This window comes from Asterias rubens, chromosome 1 (genome assembly GCF_902459465.1).
Source record: "Asterias rubens chromosome 1, eAstRub1.3, whole genome shotgun sequence".
In the NCBI taxonomy this organism is placed as follows: Eukaryota; Metazoa; Echinodermata; class Asteroidea; order Forcipulatida; family Asteriidae; genus Asterias; species Asterias rubens.
Window position 1 is genome coordinate 17902135 of NC_047062.1, and position 23024 is coordinate 17925158.

The 23024-nt window shown below is 38.0% G+C and overlaps 1 protein-coding gene and 1 long non-coding RNA gene across 2 annotated transcripts; one reads left to right on the forward strand and one right to left on the reverse strand.

The window, feature by feature from the left end:
* Positions 1-724: 724 nt before the first annotated feature.
* Positions 725-9396, reverse strand: LOC117298753 (putative glutathione-specific gamma-glutamylcyclotransferase 2). Its single transcript, XM_033782074.1, has 3 exons — positions 9144-9396; positions 8261-8296; positions 725-2698 (listed from the first exon to the last, which is right to left on the reverse strand). Exons 1-3 carry the CDS (start codon positions 9327-9329, stop codon positions 2204-2206), a joined length of 717 nt encoding a protein of 238 aa, XP_033637965.1. The 5' UTR covers positions 9330-9396; the 3' UTR covers positions 725-2203.
* LOC117298763 lies at positions 6867-15192 on the forward strand. The gene is made up of 3 exons (XR_004519986.1): positions 6867-6996; positions 8769-8854; positions 14977-15192. It is a non-coding gene; the product is annotated as an uncharacterized LOC117298763 (long non-coding RNA).
* The last annotated feature ends 7832 nt before the right edge of the window (positions 15193-23024 follow it).

A 23024-nucleotide genomic window follows, 5' to 3' on the forward strand; every position in this document is an offset into this window, starting at 1 on the left:
CAGTAATGTGGGCCGCCTTATTGAGTGCCATTTGGGCCGCCTTAATTACACCCAGTCCCACTTTCAGTCTTTACTAATGCGTCTACACTCGAACCCCTCATTAAAGGTTGTGACTACGTGTGTGTGTTGTGCATCCAGGCCAGGGCTGTTTGCTTGTTTCCAGGGGTCCGTTGGTCAATATTTGCAGGGATTGGATTGCGTGTCATTAATTCATGGCAGTGTCAGTGGTCTGATATGCCGACAGATATCGGCTCCAAAATACTAAAATGTGGAAAGGATATAATGCTGCAATTTTTTACAATATTTTTCGCCATTTAACCATATATTTTTGAGGGCTCAGTCATGGAGATGCAGTGTGCAGTAATGTTATACTACTTAAATATACAGATTAATTTGGATTTATTTAAAGAAGTTGGCTTTTTGAATGGTTATTCTGCAGGTTCATTTTAGTCATAATAATACCAAAAACAATGACCCGCATTTGCTACCAACAAACATCTCTTAATTGTAATCCATATTATGGCACCCCTTTCATTTTTGGCAGAGAAGACTAATCTGACTTTCAATTGTTTTTAACGCGCCAACTATTTGTAAAGACATTTCGAAGTGTATCTTTGATTTTTGTTTGTTTCAGGTATCATTTGCAATTAATAATTATTGGGATAAAGAATGCTTGTATAATGCTTCCAGTTTAGAGGCAAGATATGTATTTTCGCATAAAAAGGGGAATTTGTAAAAAAATAAACACAGCAAATCTTTGAAAAATATAATTTTATTTATAGCTACAGGATAAAACCACATGCTCTTTAAGACAATTGAATACGTTGACAAACAATTAAAACTATCACCGATAAAATGTTCAAAAAACTAGACCTGAAAATGAAGAAGGAAAAACCTGATTTATTTGATATATAATACAATAATGTTCAATGGTATATATACGATTTAAAGCAACACTTTTGGCAGTATTTGGCACATCTTTGGGTCTTAAAATGTGTTATCTTCATGCAAGCCCATTCCAACCCTTCCGGGTTTTTTTTTTTTTTTTTGCGAGAAACCCATTTAAGTCATAAGCATGGTAACATCAACTTTGATTCCCAAACTCAATCATTCTGAATCCGACGAAGGAATTAAAACAGTCCAAACAAAACATTAGTGCACAGTATCGAAAAAGATCTCTAACTAGGGCAGTTTAATCAGATGGGTTATTCCATGGTTCAAACAATTATTGAATTTTGGTTTCTTTTACTGAACATTTGACTTGGTAGCCCCCCCCCCCCCGCCCCTACTATGGTATGTGAAAATTTGTGTCATCAAAAGCTAATCAAGCTATGAAAATCCTAAAAAACATGATTTCTGAATCATGTGTGGTTGAATGTAACCTTATATCCGTGGAATTTCCCAATCGTCACTTTATAATTTATTCTTAAAATCTTATCTTGAACAATACTTCAGTTTAGAGGCTTGAATTTAGCGAAATTAAAACGTTAGCATTTAAGGACGGCTTGTAAGTGCATATGAGCTTGTGGCAAGTTGTATATAGTACATACATAAATAGTCTTTGGAAAGATGATCAACAATAAAAAAAAAAATTATAAATATTCATGATATATATCTGCATGCATTTACACATTTTACATTATATTGACATTTATTTACAAAGGTGGGTATATATAGCTTGATGCGAAAACTATGACAGTATCTTCTAGAAGAAGAAGTCTTGCCCACTTCTCATTTCCTCCCACCTCGTGAGGTGCCTCTTCATTTCAAGGTCGTATGATTGGAAGACTCCATAAAAACAAACAACGAGCATTTCAAATTACATTAACAAGTCTGTAAATACACTGTAATGACATGGCCCCAAATTCATAGAACCGCTTAAGCAGAAAAAGTAGCTAAGCATGCCAACATTGCGCTTACCAGAATAAGGTTACCAGCCAAACTACCACGTAACAGGTAAAATGTGTTACTGGTATCATGCTCATTTCTGCTTAGCAGAAAGTTGTGCTTCAGGAGCTCTATGAAATTAGGCCCTGGTTCACAATGATTGGAATAGCTTTAGGAACTTTTAAAGTTGACACTGAACAGTTAGTACCATTAAAGTTATAATGTAATGTAATACACATGAAGTGTTCTGTCCTAACATAAATAACTCCACAAAATATGGAATTTAGCCTCGTTTTACTGGAGTCTGTTTGTCTCTTCACGCTTTGCTCACTGTTCCTTCTATTGTCCGTTTATCAGATGTCCATGCATTGTAATTGTTATTGTCATCTACGTTTTCCACCACAGAATCCAAACACATCTCCTGCGACATTGTTCTACCCTGGAGATTTCGCAGTATCCTCTTCGCCTTTTCCTCCAAATCAAACAAGTGTTCATCATTATCTTCGGGTATCAACTCCCTCACAATGTCTGCAAGACGGAACAAATACTCCAAGTTATGGCCACTCATTCCTCTAGAGTTTACTATCTGACTGGCGATGGTCTCGGGTGCTGCCGGGCCCATGTAGTGTTCACACTCTGAAGTTGCAGTGAACACCATGACGGTGTGTTCGCAACCGTTCCGTGTGTAGAACGTGGTGTTGTTGTTGATGGCGTATCCACCGAGCCGACATTCCCGGGTGGTCAGGTGGCGAAGAGCGGCTTGGATCTGGTGCTCTCCGTGGAGAAGAAAGGCAATTCCCCAAGTCACACCCTGCAGATGATACACAAAACCAACACAATCTTATTAAAATTCTGGATATTATATTATAATCATCAAAGCATATTAATTTTGGTTTATCCATGTACAACGATGTGTGTTAGCACTATATACTCAGTTTTTCCCCGAATTATGTGAAGAAAAAAATCACAGGCATATTACTCGGGTGGGATTCGAACACACGACCTTTACAGTGTCATACCAACTCAAGAGATTACCCGTTAGCTATAGAGGCAGTTCAACTCATCATCACTCATACAACATCACCAAAGAAGATCACAACATGATGCTGATATATAAATGTCGTGTTACCTTTTCAACACTATAATAATCTAAATGCCTGTTTGACAAGTGAACAGACTATGATGCCATAAAACCTCGGTTTGGGTACACTGAATCGCCATGATGATAAATAAATAAGATGGCTGCATTAATATAAAGGGTTTTTGATAACTAGTAATTTTCTATTCAGTTCTCTCAGAGCTAGTAATACGTGTAGTATGCAAAATAAATCTGGATTGTTTTTGTTTACAGTGCATCTTCCAATATGATGAAATATTTAATAAAATAATCATATTACATGGTTTAACCAGTGCCGTACCATTGATATATTATTTAATTTCACATTAATTTGCACACCTATGCATGAGCGTAGTAATACATTCCAATCACTCAACCACGAACACAATGAGAATCCACCCAATAAAAAAAGAGAAGGAAAAACAAAACAGGGCCCTGGAATAAATGTTTTTCAAGGTTTACGAGAAGGAATAGTGAATGGTATAACATGTCATACAATGTCAACGCAGACCAGCAACTTCGCTGTCGATAACAATGTTATGTAACAGAGTGGAATGATGGAAGGATCTGGTTGCAATAAAGTGGACATATTACTTTTATTGCTCATGTGTAATCATAGGCCCCGGTGTGAAATGACTAGTTAGCATGTTTTTGTACTGATTTTTAAACAATTGACTGGAGTGGGACTCGAGCCAACGACCTCCGTATTAACGTACCCGGGCTCTTCCAATGAGCTATCTAGCCCTTTGTTGGCGGTCTCCCTATTTTAGTCATTTGGATAAGAAGTATATCAAACCAAATTGTGCATAAAATGGACCACGCAGTTCGGCTGAGAGCTCATTTGAATAGCCTTATTAACAACAGTTTCTTGTGCTGTGTTCCAAACCCTCACTTCGTGGTTTACTTCAGTACTCTTTTTTAATGTGTATGAACAATGAATGCTATCAATATCAAAACAGGTGTCGTGGATTTATGTAGAGAATTTAAAGCCATTCAGTTAACTTTCTTTAAATTACATTTAACATGCACCTCTTTGTATTTACATGTGCATTTTTTATACACAACAGTTATTGAAAAAATGTGCGGCATTTTTGGTGAAAGGTATTAGAGGCTTGTAATTAATTTAAGTCTTTACACAAAAACGAATAATGTACGATAACAGACTGCTGTACGATGAACTCCGGTAGTGTGTGCACCCCTTAGAAAAAGGTTTATTAATTGAGCATTGACTTATTTTCCATGTTTGCAGATTTACTAAGATAAATGATGACTTAATAAATATGTGCAATTGTTGTTTCCTGGAATTTCTGACGTTCAATTTAAATGTGGAACATTGAGTGTCCTAGTACTGCATCTATATAACCGGTCCCAAGTCCGCGATAATGGCGAAATATTAACCAGTAACACTCCGGGGGAAAATCCCAAGTTTTACATTCAGTATTGACGCCATGATTTACCTTTTAAGACAATTCAATCGAAACTGAAACTTGATCCTTAAAAATCTTGTTGAATCACCCGAATATCGACGGGTATTTCCGGCCCATTCAGTCGCGTTTCTGGATCTGGTATATAACCCCGTACGCGATTGTTTTTTTCTTCTTCCTGTACATCAAAATTGCCACTGTCGTAGCGCTTTTCGATGTGGGATTTGTGTTCTTCTAAATCGATTCAAAAAGGGAATCCTTAAAAAAAAGTCTTGAATGGCAATTCCATTCTACAGAAGAAGGAAAATTGCAACTGGTATAGTATCCCCTATGAAGCCGATAATGTAGTATTGAGGCTGGATCGTATTGATCACTCTACGATATGGGCGAACCAATCGATACATGCAGCACATTTACAAACACCTAACCCCCTGCAGCAGGCCTTGGAGCAGATTTGGTACTGTTCGAATCGCGCCCAATTCCCACGGTCTGTTTAGATGTAAACATTTTACCCCGTGGTCACTTTATACCGACTTCCTATATTCAAGCAAGATTTGGATGTCGTTAGAGTTTTTGAATGTGCTGTGATTTTTGTTCACAAAACGTAGGAAAGTACTGCTTGGTGCAGTGATAACACACCTCGGTGCATTTGGGTAAAACCAAATAATTGAATATTTATGAAGAACTAAAAGTGTAGTTTTTGAAATGCTGTAGCCTTTAGTGTGTAATTTGGCAGGGTTGATGTTGTCGACGTAAACTGCTAATTTACAAATACTTGTTGACAAAAAAAACCAAAAAAAATTCACTTTTGTTTACCAGGAGCGTCGAATCCATCCACGTTAGGCGAGTTGACACAGTGGGTACAGTTTAACCATAGAGCTGTTCCTTGCTCTATGGTACAACCGCATACCTGGCTGAAGCCAAGCGGACACCAAGGAAATTTCAGTCAACAGATATCTGAGATACGATTCGTGCATTAACCATTTTCTCAGATTGAAATGTTTTCGGTGAATTTTTTTCCAAACCATATAACTTCGAAGGGAATTCTTTCTCAAAATTCATACTTGAACAGCTGCAGTGCTTCTCACCAAGTAAGTTTGAATGGCCACAATAATTTGGGGATATTTACTAATCTATAACCCTTTTAAAATCTTTAGTGACGTTTATGATTATTGGCCGAGCTTTAAAGGTTTTAAGATTCAAAATACCTTGAACATTAAACAGAAGTCATTCTGTTCCGAGAAATGATTACATAAATAAACATTGAAAAAGAATGGATTAAGTTTACAGCTTCAATGATAAAGCTTAAGATAAAAGAGTCATGATGGGCTAAACGAATCTGAATTGAAAATCATGTCCAGGATTTAAATATATTCAAGTGCCACTTTCTAATGTATTTTCACTTATATAAAAATGTTTTATAACAGATCGATAACTTCCCGATTACACGACGAACCTACTGAATAATCATATCAGTTCAGTTGCTGAAAACTGTTAACAAACATAAGTTGTGCGAGTAATTCGTGGAAATTCCCAAATGGTTTGCCGTGATTATTTGTGGGCTGTGTGATCTGACGTCATCGCTCAAGCTCCCCGGTCTGTCATGTGACAGGACTCGACTTTATCGTGCGTCACATGTAAACAAACCCACGTGCTCTTTGTTGTGAACCCGCCATAGATGTGAGTTTAGCGCGTGACACATGCCCGGGGTGCGTGGGAAGTTGTTCAGAGGCCATAAAAATAGAATTCTTAGGGGGCACGAAAATAGGGGTCGAGATTCAATATTTTTGTTTTCTATTCTAAACTGCATTTTTCTCAAACAATCCCCTCATTGTTTTGTCTACGATAATCTGACGAGGAGGTAAAACATCAAACACATTTTCGTCGTTTAATTAGAAATAATTATGTGTAAGTAATGAACACTACAACATACGAATTTATAAAATAGTGTAAATAAATTGCTGGTTATTGTCTAATCTCAGAGGTGCAGACAACACTTGTTGTTTTGCAGATTTTAATAATAAAACATCGAGAGATGAAAATGGATAATCCACGCTCTAACAAAAACACATGAACGTACAGGTGTAACTGGACTAATTACTTGTTTTTGTTTGGCAACCGAGTCTTTTCTAATTTGCAGAGACGAGGACATGTTAGAACTAGTACACACATTGTAATGTCCGAATTCAAAGCCGAGTTTTCAATTGAAATGGACAATAGATAATGTGTCAATTGAATTGTCGAAAACCCTGCACAACGATGTCAATACCATCATTCATGGTACCCGGCGTAGTGGTAACCCAGTGCGTGGCCACTATGTCTTTGTCCGGTTCCCAGAGAACCCGATGACCGTTAGACTCGTTTAATGAAAAGGGGCCAGACTAGTATAGTTTCAGCTGTTTTAGTGCACTGAATTTAAAACGGCAAAGCAACACAAGTCGTCTGCATTATGAAGTGTCTTCCCCGTCCGTCAGAAAGGAAGTCAAAAAAAAGGTGACAGGGGAAAGAGTTGGTTGCTTCTATAAATGGTGAGCACTTGCAAACTTATTCCTGGAACTATACAGATTGGTAAGTGTACAAATTAACAGTTCATGAATTGCCTGTTTGTAAGGTACAGAGATGTATGTATTGTGCGCACATGTGCTCCACATTGAGAATTCGTGTTTTGGAGTGTGTACGAAGGTATAGGTCTATTCCTATCTATACTGGCTAAAATGTCAGGTGTAATATACGAACTCGCACTCCAAAGTATACTTCATGTATCTTCTTCTTCTGCATATATTGACTCGTGTAAAGAAGATACTATGACTCAATAACCCACCATGTCAGATGTCAAGCTGCACAAGTCACAGCATCAATTCTGCACTTTGGCACAACAACACTTATAAATAAAAGAGGTGGCTAGCAGAGCTCCCTGGTTCTGTAGAAAGTTCCCTAAAACTAAACCAATCTTTCCATGTTCTGATGAACACATTTAAACAATCTTCCTGGTTGTAGAAACTTGTTCCAAATTATGTTAAATCGTAATTTTAAATATTTGTATGTTGTGCAAAATCTCACTGATTGCAATATGTGTTGTGTATTTAAAGTGATGGTAGAACTTTGGTAATTACTCAACAAATTAATGACCAAACTTAATTGATGGAGAACAACAGAGAGAGCTATTTATACTCTAAAACATTGTTAGAAAAGAGACCCTTAGAGTGAGAGGTGATGTTTTTACACAAAATTGAACCCAAATGTTCTCAGGTTCGTTATTTGATGCATATTATGTCGTATACCGGTCGTTGGATATTACCAAACGTATAGACGATGTGACCTGCGACATCACATGTTTACAAAAGAGCCACAAAAGAAGAAAATTTACAATCTTATATTTTATGGAGATTGCACTGTCTAATTCTTATCAACTTTTGATATGATTAAAGGAGGCACATCTCAAAACTTGTCCAGCTTTTACTTTCATAACTCTTGGTTTATGTGGAAATTATGCCACAAAATGTCAACTTTCTCATAGTAGTGTAGTACAGTGGCTGCCAGAATACTTAATTAAAGAATGTACAACATCACACTTGTTGTAAACAAGGTTCACATGGTCTATACCTTGCCTTTAAAAAGTATGGAATTGTTGTTATATAGGACACAGCCTTAGAGCTATTCTTTTATCTCCATGGACCCAGCACACAACCCAGGTCACTACAAGGTCACATGGCGAAATGTAAACAACCAGTCATGAAGTCCCACCATAAAAGGACGTGGCATTGTTTAGGCCTGGTTCAGGTGACCCATGGTCGGGTTTCCTGGAAGTCTCTCATAACAAACAATTACTCACCTTGGTGTGTTTCACTAGCGTTGCAACTCTTCCGGGCTGTAACATCAAAACAACAAATAATATTTCATTAAGTCATTTAGTTTTTGTTTTACTCACTTCTGGTTTTACTCATTTCTATTTTCATCATTAATTTTGTGATTATCTTTCATATGTATGGTTTTAGTTTATGGTAAATTTATGAGACTACAAACGGTAAGAAATATTATACAACTGTATACGTAGAAGTTCCGACCACAATATGGTGCACTGGGTCCTTAATGGTTAAATGCTGATGGCTTTGTCTTGAACCTTATGATTGTAATATGAACGCCATTTTAGTTTCATCCGAACGAACCCAATTACATGTATATTCTTCCTAATGATGTCTCATGACAACAAAAATGAAAATTAAATGAAATGATGAGAATACGAAGAATACATACTTTTGAGTATTTGTGTTCGAAACATGCCATCGTAGCAGCTGTTTCTGCTTGTTAATTAATATGTATTAAATTTTCTCCCGTTCCAGACGATATTGCTCTGACTGACATATGATTGGAGCCCCTACTATGGTTACACTAGGGTTACACGTCTACTGTTGACTAGCCTATGTAAGTAAGTATAAGTCTTTTGTATAAGTATATGTATTTGTCCTTCAACTTCCATTCATGTGTAGCATTATATTCCTTGCAGAATCAAACAGATTGCCATATCAAATACATCCCCTCAAAATTAAAAGAACAAATGAAAAACCAGAAGACACACTGTCCAGTTTTCTCATGTGTACAGAACTGCAGCTGAACACTGGCATTTCTGTTTCAATAATTCAATAATTGATGCTTTTAGCACAGTTTAGAAAAAACAAATCGATAAGGTCTACCCCACAAGGAGGTTCTCTACATACCTTTCCAGGAACACCTCTATGTGTTGTGTTGCCTTGCCAAAATCTCCGTACATAACCCTTGATATGTCCGATTTCTCTCGATGAATACTCAAAACTCGGCTTCCATAGGAGAGACCCGTAGCCGAATACACGTAGACTTGTCGCTTTCGTGGCCACGTCGGGTAAAACACTGTCATTCGGCGCCATTTTTCACAGAGAAATCTTCTGAATCGTGTTGTTTACATCAGAATTGCTGAAAGATTGTACCGTATTGAACGTCTTGTTGTGAATCAGTAGCGCGTGCTCGTTTCCACCCACGGGTCATTACGCATGATGACGTCGTACTCGTGACGTCAGAATTACAACCAATGGTGGTGTTCGTTTGGGACAACGCCTCCGGGAGTCTAATACATATTCATGTTTATTTAGCTGTGAGTGGTCGGTTGTATGCGACATGCATATTCATATTTATCATGATGCAATCGCAACTTGCATTGCGTTTGTCAATATGCCTGGCGCATGACTTTCGTTCCCCGGTATAGGCATACATGTTTATTTATTTCCTGGATCTGATATCATTCGGTTTTTTTTGTTTCTATCGATAAAGGTTGACCTTCCTCAGAGGTTATGCGATTGATTATTGTTCCAGGGGTCTGATAGCCTTTCCCACTTTTGCACAACATTAAAGGGAAGATGTAGGCCCTAGGCCTATACTGAAGGACATGCCAAACAATAGGCCCCTTTGTAGTAAAGGATCACTGAAACATTATTCCCTTCTTGGTACCTTATTTTGTTTGGGGTATTTCTTTTCGAAAAACCTTCAGCATTTTCTATTGGCAGTCACGTTCGTTTGGGCTTAGAAGTGTAATACAATGTCACAGCCAATCAGGGTTTTGCAGTGGTTTATGTCCCTGCCTTTCACCTCTGTGAAACCCAGGTTCGATTCCCGGACCAAGCCTTGCATGTGGGTTGGGTGTTCATGGCTTCAGGCCCTACCTGAATTTCTCTACAACAAGTTTGTGTGATGTTTATAGCATAAAACATTGTAAGAAACGGCTCCCTCTGAAGTGACATAGTTTTCGAGAAAGAAGTAATTTTTCACGAATTTAATTTCGAGACCTCAAATTTAGAATTTGAGGTCTCGAAATCAAGCATCTAAAAGCACACAATATTGTGTGACAAGGGTGTTTTTTCTGTCATTGTTATCTCGCAACATGATGACCAAATGAGCTCAAATTTTCACAGGTTTGTTATTTTATGCATTTGTTGAGATATACCAAGTGAGAAGACTTGTCTTTGACAATTACCAATAGTGTCCAGTGTCTTCAATAGCGAATTAAAAACTTTTCCAAATGGCCAATTTCTACAATGTTGTTTCTCTATGCCCTACAGAATAATTACACCATGTGGAATCAATATACCAAGGGACCGTGTTTACACTTTGTATGATGCCTTAGAATGCCAGGTTGATTTTCTACCGTTGATTTTGTATGCTATATGTACTAATGCTGAATGTTTAGTTATGCATTTTATTTATTCCGTAATTCCAACATCCCTTCATGCATTATGATAATGACAATTTCTATTATTCTGGTTTATTATTAATGAAATAACCTCGTTTACAAAATCCATTATTATCATTTTTTTCAAAGAGCATTGGATTTTAAATAATATTTATTTGCAGGTTAATGCATATACGTGGTGCCAAGCAGGTAGTAACTAATAAAATGGCACATTTTTAAGAAAACCAAAAATGAAAACATTGAGTTTTAAAACTATGAAGGTTTTTCTGCACAATACGGTGTTCCTTATATGGTGCTCCTTTTTGTAAATGGCGTCACGACGTGTTTCCATATCAGGCATTATTAAACAATATGTTGTAATTAACTTTGTTTGAATACAATAACATTATTTTGAGAAAAATGTAATTAGCAATAACACTATTTTGAGAAAATAGAGTTAGCTGTTGCAAACAGCTCACCAACCAAAACCAAGCTACACATAAGATGTTGTTACCATTTCTCCCTTGGAAAGAGTGACTTGCAATCTGAACTTTATCACTCAAGTCCGGGGGAGGGGGCGGGGTCGAGAACATTTCTGAATGTTGAATAAGTGGACCCAAACCCTCAAGAAAACTGTCAAAAACATAAAGAGTGATAAATTACTGGGTCAAACTAATGGAGTACCATGCTAAATGCGCATACAGACCCAGGCTAAAGGAGCTTCAACTAATATAGGTCAAGTGTGGTATATTTGTAGAGCAATCTGAAGTGGTAGCAAGCAGCTGTTACACTAACTGGTGTGTAGGCCTACATCTGCTGTGAGTTTTTGATTTCGTTTTGTAAAAGTGATGCAGTTAGAGAATATCTTTTCAAATACAGAGTTATAAATGATGTGTGAACAATCTTGTGGTTACCTCCCATTTGGGAGCCAATAGACACCGCCCATTCGGTTGACCAGAACATGACACGTGTGTTTCTATTGGATACTTTTTATTGGATACTTTTTAGAAAGCACAGACCATTAAAACTCAAAGTGCATCAATCGATTTTGATATTAGGCCTACCTGTTCGTATCAAAGTAATCAACAGTTTGTACAAAAAATCAGCGACTTTGGGGTGTGGTTAAAAACTACATATTGATGCATCTTTTGCTACTAATCCTCGTATAATGAGACAAAGATCGATTTGAATCCAGGTGTTTGGGTAACAGTCCCTCGATCCCGCGTCGATATGAAATACGAAATTGGCATGTGTTCGAAGTGACGGCTTGCTTTCACTAACTAGTCAGTGCATAAAGGCAACCGAAAAGCAAATCGTCAGTTTTAACACGCGCACGTTTCACAATGCTACATCTGTTAATTTCGCAACTTGTTGTCGATGAGAGAAAGACAAAAGGAGAATTGTTATTCTACTTTGTTGTCGTCGGCCAGATGGACATTTAAACAAAGTTGTGAGTGTCAAACATCATCCCCTTTTGTTGCTTGCAGCTGACCAAAGCAGAGTCTCTGTGTCCATCCTATAACTTTTGTTGTCCTAAAATTCACACTTGATTGTATTTTTCCGAATGCTGTTGATAACTGTTCTTTATTGAATCATATAACATGCAGCCTTTAACTTTGGGAAAAGGACAAATGGCTCTATTGATGAAAATCAAATATCAAGCAATGTTCTTGACACTTCTTTGCAAAATGGACTCTATTCCAAACAATTGCCATGTGTTTTCTTGAATCAAATTGATGTTGAACACAAATTGATGTTAGCAAGCAAAGCATTTTATTTTTTCAAGCAAAGGTATTTTTAGGAAAGGTTTTCCAGCATTTTCATCTTTATACCAACCTAAGTTGTGTGCAAATTTCTTAATTTTATGTTCCCAATCTTACCAATTTCGTGCAAACCTCCTGTCAGTCTATGGGATTAAATACCGGTACTCTTTAAACCATAGAGTTCGTCAGACTTCAAGAAACTTGTACACCAATCCTGGACCAGAATTTCATAGAGCTTAGTAGCTTAGCACAATACAGTCTGCTTACTGACATAAGGTTACCAGCCAAACTACCGTGTCACATGAACAATTTTTAACTGGTATCCAGCTCATTTCTGCTTAACAGAAAAGGTTTAAGCAGTATTGACTGCTTAAGCAGCTCAAGGATGGATTTCACAAAGAGTTAAGAGTTAAGTTATAGTCCTCGAGTTGGAACTAGATAAGCCTACTCGTACTAACTTAGGACTAGCCTTAAGTTTGCAATATACTATTTTCTCCTAGTTTTATAGGACTAGTCCTAACTCTTTGTGAAATTGACCCCTGGAGTATGACCCAGCTTCGATAAAAATGCCAAATTAACGGACAACTTCAAGGTGATTGACTCAATACATCAATTATGCTGGGTGATATTCAACGGACCGTGGTGTCAAAATCACGAAAATGAAAACCACCGCCAATCGATAAGACACGAGAGATGAAATCGAGAGGTGACACATTTGGACAGTGGAGATGGCCAAAGAGTACAATGGTCATTGTCCTTTATTAAACAGCTTTTGCCACGTTGCATGTCTGATGCCCAGAAGGAAACAATATGGCCATAGTTTGATTCTTTTGTCGTGATTACCAAAAAATTGTTTACATTTTTTTTAACAGCTCTGTGGTTTGCATAGGCCCCTATGGAATTTTGCCTGTGTAATAAATTTAAAGTTTCAGTAGGATGCCATATTCTTCCATAAAACCCATAAAAATATGTAAGAAAAACTACTGACTTAGTGTGAGTAATTTTCCCCTTGTGGTTTATAGCTAGATATATATGTACTAAACATCATGTTTTGGGGTATGAGTGAGTTTTGGGGTCGTAATATGATCGACAAACTGTCGCTAGAACTTGTGTGTTTTCCGATTATTCAAATGTCATACTGATTTGTATAGGAGTCGATACATTTGTCATTTTTATCAAAAGTTAAACCTTACCAACCTTTGAACAGTTAGTTCGTCATTTGTGCGGTTCGGGTTTTGAAGAACAAAGCGCCGAAGTTATACAAATCAGCTTAAAAATTGTTCCTATGTTTGGCAGATTATTACCGACCAACTACCTATTATATCTATCCTCTATATATCTGTTATGAAATGAATTTTTTTAAATACTCAGTTTGTAATAATTTTATCAATTTATTGTTCATATTGAGACATTATGCCCATTCATATTCTATACTTCACAATTAATGATAAGGAGGGTAGCAGGGCCTTTGACATTCAATTCAATGCAATTTTATTTATTTGTTTCCGTCGCGACAGCTGTAAGTGAAAATTATTTTCCCTGTATACACACGCATAAGCACTGTACAGTACTTTGTCAAGCCGCAATCCTTTCTTGAGAAATGCAAACATAATGTTGGCTGAGATGCCTGTCCTCATAGCATTGCTGGCGGGTCGAGTCCTCTTTCCACGAATGAATCCCAAACCGCAAAACTGTTTAATAAAGCAACACGTGACCCGTCGAAGGTCATCAGCACTAAACCATCAGGCAGCATCAGTAGATACTGGTGTCTCGTCTACCTTCTGTTTATTTCTCATTAACCCCAAGAAGTATTGAAAAGACACAGTCTGTGGGCATCACCAGCGAGTCAAGGACCTTCCGTGCCGTCTATCGGTCACGTTCGCCCCAGCAGCGGTCCTCACCAGAACAGGCACGCGCCGTCATCTCCAACAAAACGCCGATGCAGAGACAGTTTTCTTGTAACAAAGTGAACTTTCCATTTATTATTTATTTTGTTTATGATGAATCAAGGTCCACAGTCGAAGTGCCCGTGTCTGGTTGTCGTCTAGTGGTCTGCTTAGTCGGGTGTGGCGACACCTCATAAGTACAATAGACTCGCCCTAAGAACGTTTAAAACTGTTTAATTATTTCGGACCTTAGAACGTCTGAAATAAATAACTCGTCAGAAAACATTCACAGCAGTCATTATTAATTTGCATAATAGTAATAGGCCAGTACGGTAGAATATTGTTTTGTTTGTTGCTGGGAACAAGCGAATTAAAGTACAATGTGTGGTGGGCGAGTTTTTTTTTTTCTTCAACTGCTCAAGGTTAACGTTTCATTATAAAGCAATAATGATCTGACTTTGTTGTGCTAACATTTGCATGAGTCATGCAAAATAATTAAACCACAACATGGCTATGTTGTATTGTTGGGATTTAAGTTTGGAGATGGCTGTATTCTCTCTTTGAGTTTGTAACTTTTTAGACCTGGAATATTGGAATACGGTTAACATGTTTTGAGTTCGTACATCCATTTTTCTCCCGACAACGTTCTTCGCAGCCACAGCACATAGTCTTAACACAATTGGTTTGTCTGTTCAATCCGCAGGACTGAACAAGCATCAGCAGTGCAGATGGATTCTACAGAATGGATGATGTAAATGGGCAAAGTTTGGCATGGTTCTCTGGCCTGTTAGTGTTATCGACGTGACTTTAGAGTACATTGCCTATGAAAACTGGGCCAAAAACTGACGTGTGTGTACCGTCTTTATTGCATGATCGCCTGCTATCGAATGGTTGTTGTTGTTTGTGTTGTTTATTTGATTGGTGGTGTTTTTCTTCTGGGTTTTTTTCTTCACAAGTTGATTTTGAAGATTCCAGAACCAAGTGAGGTTTATAGGCTCTAACAATCGAGTGGCAACGCTGGTGATGTTCACCTCGAGTTTCTTAGCTATTCATCAACACATGGAGGTTGAAATTTATCCATGATCAAACTGTACAACGTCTGTATTGTTCATGTGGCGGACATCTTGAATTTGATGATTCGCAGTTAGTATTAAACTCAAACTGGGGGATCTTGTCAGAAACGTGGTGTTTCGTGTCAACGCAGCAAAGCCATTGGTGCCACGGATTAGAAGTCAGGGAACATGTCACAAAATGCCGGTAGTGACTTCACTAATTGACTCACTCTGTTAGTTTACCAAAGGCTATTTCTAAGAATAAGAATGCACACCGAGAATGTGAGAGAAATCATGTTTTTAGTTTCTCCGTTTGGGAGGAAACAAGAAGAGCCCTCTTCCAGTAATGTTACGTTGTTTCTGTTTAGGAAACAAATATATTGTTACTGCTTTTCTAGCTTTTTTTTTTGGGGGGGGGGGGGCGTAAAAGTGTCTTTGATTGTCAGCATGTATTTCGTTCCCTGCACTACACATAGCCAACAAAATAAAAAAAGATTGGGCGCTGGTGATGGCCTACAGTGGCTGATGGGGTGGCCACAGGGGGCGTTGTTGGCCCGCGTGCCAGGCCCATTCAGCCCCGGTTTGGTTTTGATATGAAAGCTGTATAAATATTGTTACGAGCCGTACTACATGTGGAGCGCAGTTTACAGGCAGCGAGCGAGGTACTTACCCATTCCATGCTTGCACAGCATTAGAGTTAGAGATGGGCGTGTTTTTGTAGTAACCTCGCGTGGCCCCTAGACAGCTAGGCGCGTGGCGTACACGTGGGTCAGAAAACCTAGGGTTTTGGCGCCAAGCCAACATGGGTAATTGTACTGCATCACATCACGTAGACACTGGTAGAGTACATGTACATCAACATGTTCATGTGGATGTATATTCGTTCTTGTGTTCAACAACACACGAATCCCATCAGCAAAGCGTTCTCGTGTGGTGTGGAAATACCACTGGATCCACATTATCTAGGGTGTAAATACGATGGACACAAAAAGGCAAACACATTTTAAACTGCATCTCATTGTATTTGCCAATAATATATTATTTTTCAATAAAAGAAATTAGCTTGGAGAAGTATTTTTCACTCGGGACCTCCACACCATAGGCCTACAAATAAAGTTACAACATTGTATATCTAACTGTGGCTTAAAACATATTTATACCTCGAGTTTATTCCTATATAGGCCTACAAGCCATGCCAGGATCAGGTTAAAGGCGTAGCCTAGTTTTTGGTATTCGTGCTTACTCGTGGACAGGCCTAGCCTATACACCACGCATAATGTTTCAGCTTGCTCTATGCGGGTTTCTGGTACTTTAAGACGGCATATCCGAAAAGGAAATTACACATTTTTTTTGCATCACAATAGAGGCTTAATAATGCAGGCTTAATGAGTTTTGGGTTTAATATAAAGGTCGCCACTCTTTCTGATTGCAATTATTTCAAGTGGCTAAAAAATACATGACTGTTTCAAGGCCTTGGTGAGTTTTGTAAAGACTGCCCATTGGTTTCTCCCTATACAACAGTCATGTCATTGTACTTAGCCTATCTATGGAGTGCTACCACCTACTGAACTGAAAATTACCCTTAGTTTTCAAAATATAATACAAACTTACAAATAAACAAAATAACAACAAAGAAACAGCAGGGTGCGGCCAGACCATCCCATAAATCCCATGTCTTCAGAACTTTTTGTTAGATTTGTAGTGCAAGATCGCTGACCGATATGGGCCCTTACTTATACGTGAAATATTATAGAGCCACATAATTCTTGTGAAGACTGGAAGGCTTCTTGGCCGCTGTACGTCATTGTCCATTAGACATTTTTTTTATCCCGAGTCAGCCATTTCCCCAATCAATGCATACACACAAATATAGGCTATTATAGGGTATTCGATCCGGACTGCGAAGAAAAGGGGAATTGAAAAATCGGTTATGATTAATCCTTTCTAAACTTCTCTCCCGAAAAATAAATCTGGGTCACCCTCTGGGGTTGTACACAGCACATCATAAAAAGGAGATGGTAATCTTATGCCCCGAAGATGCACACAATACTGCCCCTGGTGCAACAACCCGATCAAAATGTTGATGAAGGCAGTGTGTGTGATTGTTGCCCATTAAGGGCTTGACACTCTCTCCCTAATATCTAGTACTCATTGGCACGTTCGGGCGCGTGTTGTGTGCAGTAGAGGTGGCGGCATCGTTTCAACTTATTTCCCGCGCTCGGGTCAAACACTTTATTGTAGCACGTGGCAATGGGGCTATGCGGTTTAATCAATAATATCCAGGTACTGCTGGAGATGACATGCATGACATCTTTACTATACACTGCGTGTCCGTTGCGCTCTCTCGTAAGTGCATTACACACATCCTATCTCAACGTTTTAATGGCCAGTCAGCCCTTTTTTTTATGTTAACCCACGGTTCCTCTTTCATTCAGTCACAGTGTACGGACAAGATAAGTTTTCCTCCGGTAAAAATGTTAAAACTATTACTCTGACTTTCTCTCTCTATTCATGGCATGTATTTCCAATTCACTGCTGTTATGTTATACTTAGTTGCCTAGTTCATGTCTGTTGTGTTGTCATTTAGCCTTTGAGAAAGACTCAATAGGATCGAAACGTCATGTCAGGCATTAAGTTATTTTTAATCTATTACTCGTTACGTTAGAAAAAAATTATATATATATATAAATATTCAGATTGAGGCAAGTGCAAGCCATTTAGTGTGATGGGGACGCACTCAGTCATGTAGCAACGATAATTACCCTTGGCCTATTAATTCACTGCATAATCAGCCCCCTTCTTGCACGGAGATTTATGTCCAATAAGGAACACCATAACAGACACCGGTCTCTGTAAGATTTTGAGGCAGCCACAAGCAATACAAACCAAGGGGGCAACATCACCTTATTGAGCGTGATCTTTCCTTCTTTCTTGAGAACAGAGGGGTGGTGCACTTAAAGCAACTAAAAACAATTATTTAGAGCCTGACAAAAATTCCACAGGGCCCAATTCCATTGCTGAAGCAGACAATATTGCTCTTAACAAATCTGATGAACAAAATAAGCAGGATACAGTTACTATACTACACGCGACGTGGTACTTTGGCTGATAACCATTTTTGGTAGCAATATTATTTTCTTGTCCTTAGCTATACTATTTGTGTTTAAACAGCTCTATGAAATTGGGCCCATTCTGTGGAAGGAAATGTTTTTTTTTTAAGCATAGTGAAAAGAGCTATTATTTGTCGCTTTAAAATTTGAACCAAATCGAAAGCCCTGCTGGCCATGCCAACACATAGGGCATTTTCAGATGATGATGTTTGTTTTATGTAAGCTAACCTATAGCAAAGTCGACAAGCCTCACCATCTCTTGTAGCCGGAACATATGGATCTGTAGCTGAAACTATAAGAGATGGAAAAGCTAGGGATAATGCATACAAACTCACATAAAAATACTCTGTTATGGCCTATAAACCTGCCTCAAGTAACTATAGGCTTAGTACAATGTTCTTATTGTGGGAGGCTTTGGCGATCCATTTAAAGGAGGTTCATAAGCCAAGAAGAGTACCACATATGTTATATATCATTCTCCTTAAGACGAGCAGAGTACACTGTTCGAAACGTCGAAACCATACCAACTGCAGAGCTGACACTCCTCCCAAAAGAGATTTATCTCGTAGTGGTATATCCGCAACTTTACCACATAGTTACTACATTGCCATCTTATAAAAGGTGGAACAATTAAGATGCATAACTTTAGAGATGAGAGAGAACGATCTCAACCAAGGATGCCCCAAGTGTAAACATTGTGCCATCGTTTGTTTTTCAAGTCACTCTCCGCTAATTTGCTTTTCCCAGAGATGCGTGAGGGTCAGAAACGTTTCCATGGCAACGTTCTTTTGATTATTCCGACTGAACTAACAATCGCTCAATGCGGCAATCAGGGGTTCCCCTCATTTTTCTAAAAAAGAAAGAGAAAAAGAAAAACGAGAAGATTGACGGCGAAAGATCAAAGAAGAGTCCGCGATAGTGACTCGACCGAATTTTCAGGTGATACTTTCTTTATAAGGAAATGCAGACGACTGATCGTACCGCCAATTTGGCTTTGGTGATCGGGCGATGCTTTGTCCAATATCCAAACTGAGAAAACCGGGTGATGCAAATATTTCCCGGAGTGAAAATCAAGTCTTAATTCTCGTTGCAGGACACAGTGTATATATTATGACTCTTTCGTAATAAAGGGCCTTGTTGATGGGAATATTATTAGCAAACGCCGTTTCTTAGTAATGCAACGTTATTGTGGTTTTTGTGGCTGATTTTAACCGAAAGTTCAAAGTAAATTTTGAAATGTTTAGTAGGTTATGTTATTCTTTACTAACGTAGTCATAGGCCTTCTGATGTGTTTTTTTTTTCTTTTTTAGTTTTTAGTAAGTGTTATTTGTCGGTTTAATTGTATTTATACATTTTGTTTTACTGTGCATGTTCTCATGGCCCCTTGAAAACAACCTTTGTTTCTTACAGTAAATAAATGAAGTGTTAATTAAATAGATAATTGACTAAATTAACCGATGTATACACTGTATACCACGTGTGCTATATACATGTACATACGGCCCACACTACGTATATGTTAAGTACAATATGGCGCTTTAATACGTCGAGGTCCTGCACTCTTTAATTCGATCTGTGTTGAAACCCGTTCATGGGCAAAATTGAATCGGAGTGACTGTGTACTTTAAGGAATAATCAGATTGGCGGTTTCAAATCGATCACTGTATAGAGAGAAGCTTCGTCTTTAAACCATGAATTATACATGATACACTTCTCATATCTAATGATTTATTAAGTTCAGTTCATCCCTTCATTAGTTCATTATTAATACACTTTTTGAATAATCATCTTCCCAACTTCTTTCTTCCCTTCGACTCGTCGTGGTAAACATGTTAATTCTATTAACATAAATTTGGAAGGCAATTTGTACACCATTAACTGTATACACACATACATACACCAGGGGGAATGCGCGCTCCCTGAAAGGCGTGTACAATAATCACGCAGAACTGCAACTCGGCTAATATAGGTATAACACTGTAAAACAATATTAGTCAAAACAACGCTGATTAGTCGTACGAGTAATGATTTGATGTAAGTTTATAGTCAAAATCATGTCTCGTACGACTAATTAGTGTTGTTTTGACTAACATAGTTTTAGAGACCAGCCCCCTTCAGTCTGGTAACGTCCCTGTATTAAACTACAGCGTAAAAGAGAGCACGCGATTTGGGCACCCTGACTTCATCTCACATGTCTACAGGATTGTAATTTCATGAACACCATATTTACAAAGGGATCGTTACAATTACATGCTTTTTGTTTTGAAAAACACCAAGAAATAAGGTTGATTTTTTTTTGTATATGGTATTAGGCCTTGACGATAATGCCTATTTATTATTGTTCAATGTAGGTCTATTATCTGACCATATGGAGATAGCTGGGTGGTATATACTGCATAATTAATTAGTTCATTTTTATATATACGTATTAAAGACACTACGTGCAGGATTTGTAATTATCGACTGTAATTGATTATGTTTCAACCCGAAGGATGACTGACACTGATTACAAAGTTCATACCAGTACAAAATCCTCCAGATTGAAAAATGCATTCATCTGAACTGTATCAAAAAGGAGGAAATAGCATTTGAATACCTTCATGACCATTGCTTATACTGATTGCAACAATTAAAATAAGCACCGTTGGTAATTGGTAATTGCTTTTATTATGCATCTGAAAACACACAAGGAAATGCAACAATGGTGTTTTTCAGTCTTTCGTTATTCTCTTGCAAATCCGATGACCAATTTAGTCAAAATTTTCACAGGTTTGTTAATGTATGCACATGTTGGGATACACCAAGAGAGAATACTGATCTTTGGAAATTGCCAAAACGTGTTAGTGCATTTAACGACAATAACCGTCGTTGATGAGTTTTCAAGTTTTTTGTTGTTTGAGAAGTTTCTTGAAAACTGCTGTGTTTGAGAAGAACAGGGATGGATTTACTCTCACTCCCAAATTGAAAAGATTAATTATGTTTTACTTTCACATAAAGATAGCATCATTAAAACATCTTCTTTATGCCAGTTATGATGGAATCTGGTTGTCCACTCATGGCCGGATATTTTCCAGTATTTATCGATCCGTTCTCGCCAGCGACTTTGCTAATTTCCGGAGTGCGGCGTATTTTTAATCACCGCGAATGTGTAATTAACCGGAGTGGCTGGTTTTTAAGTGCTTCATTACCATAATGACTGTAGCAGTGTCCATTACATTGTCCATTAGGAGGGTTGTGACAACATGGTTTTTAATCCAGAAGAACAATTGACCATGAGATACTAGTATATGAATGGTTTTTATACCAAGTCCTTCGAAACAAAGTTTTTGAATGAGCTTGAATGAGCCTTAAGTGAAATCTTGCTGCTTATTGTTTCCAGTGTTTCTGGCACTATTGGTAATTTACCCCAATTTTCTTTTTTAGCATAACAACTTACTTGGTAATAATCAATGAAGATCTGTTTATAGTAAAACACATTGTGAGAAAATGCTCCCTCTGATGTAGAGTAGTTTTTACGAAAGGGGTAATTTCTCACTCAATATGCATATGAAAACACACAAACCTGTGCAACAATGATGTTTATTTCCTTCATTATTCTCTTGCAACGTTGATGACCAATTGAGCCAAGATGTTCACAGATTTTGTATTGTAAGCATATGTTAGGATACACCAAGTGAGATTACTGGTATTCGACAATTACCAAAGGTGTCCATGGTGAGGGTAGGCTTGTTGTTTTGGCCTCTTGGTCCTGGGATGTGAGCTTATTATTTCCACCATTCAAATGCCCTCTCACACCTAGGCGAGCTTTTGACTCGTGTGAAGGCGTAGTGATATTCCAAATGATCTCTATAAAGTACCGCTCTACTTTTCTTTGGGTCAAGGTTGATGATCCCTATGGGAACAATGTACCTATAGGCCCAGGAACATATTTTTGTCTGCACACAAAAATTGCCACTGTCGAATATGTCTTGTGCTTTTTAATGTTTTTTTTTTTTTCTCTTCTAAATCGATTCAAAAAAGGGAATCCTCGGACAATTTTCATTAGTCGAAAAAAAAAATTGCATATACGGAAATGACAACTATGGTGTGGTGTGGTTTTTGAAACATCACATGGTCTAAATGCTGTTATTTAGAAAGATACCTTGGAAGTATCGGTGTACTTTATAGTCAGAGAATCGTCTGGTACTGTTGGATGAAGGGGTTGGACGCAAACGAGATGTGACTGGTTGTGTTGCCCAGATAACCCGTTTCGACTTAATCAATGGACCTATATTTTGTGATGTGATTCGTGGTTACAAAATTCGTGGTTTCTTCCTATTTATTAGGCCTATGGTAAAATAGTCTGACAAGTTTATTATATCCTTTACCAAATGTATGTACATATTTTTACATGTAGATCAGCCCTTGTACTCAACAAGAAGTTTCCTTACTCAATTTCTTCCAAATGGCCCCAAAATAGAATGTGTACTTATGTCATAATGTTTTAATAGTTGACATGTGCAGCACCATCCTTCACTGAGGCCCCCCCCCCTCTTATCCAATCCATCAGTTTATTCCAAAACACCTAAATGACAAACCCTCCCAATATT

What these genes read in the sequence shown, in the direction of transcription:
- LOC117298753 (XM_033782074.1), bottom strand. Translation starts at nt 9,329, where the DNA reads ATGGCGCCGAATGACAGTGTTTTACCCGACGTGGCCACGAAAGCGACA. An exon ending in ATAGAGGTGTTCCTGGAAAG is followed by an intron (nt 8,297 to 9,143) that starts GTATGTAGAGAA and finishes TTGATGTTACAG; the next exon opens with CCCGGAAGAGTTGCAACGCT. An exon ending in CGCTAGTGAAACACACCAAG is followed by an intron (nt 2,699 to 8,260) that starts GTGAGTAATTGT and finishes TATCATCTGCAG; the next exon opens with GGTGTGACTTGGGGAATTGC.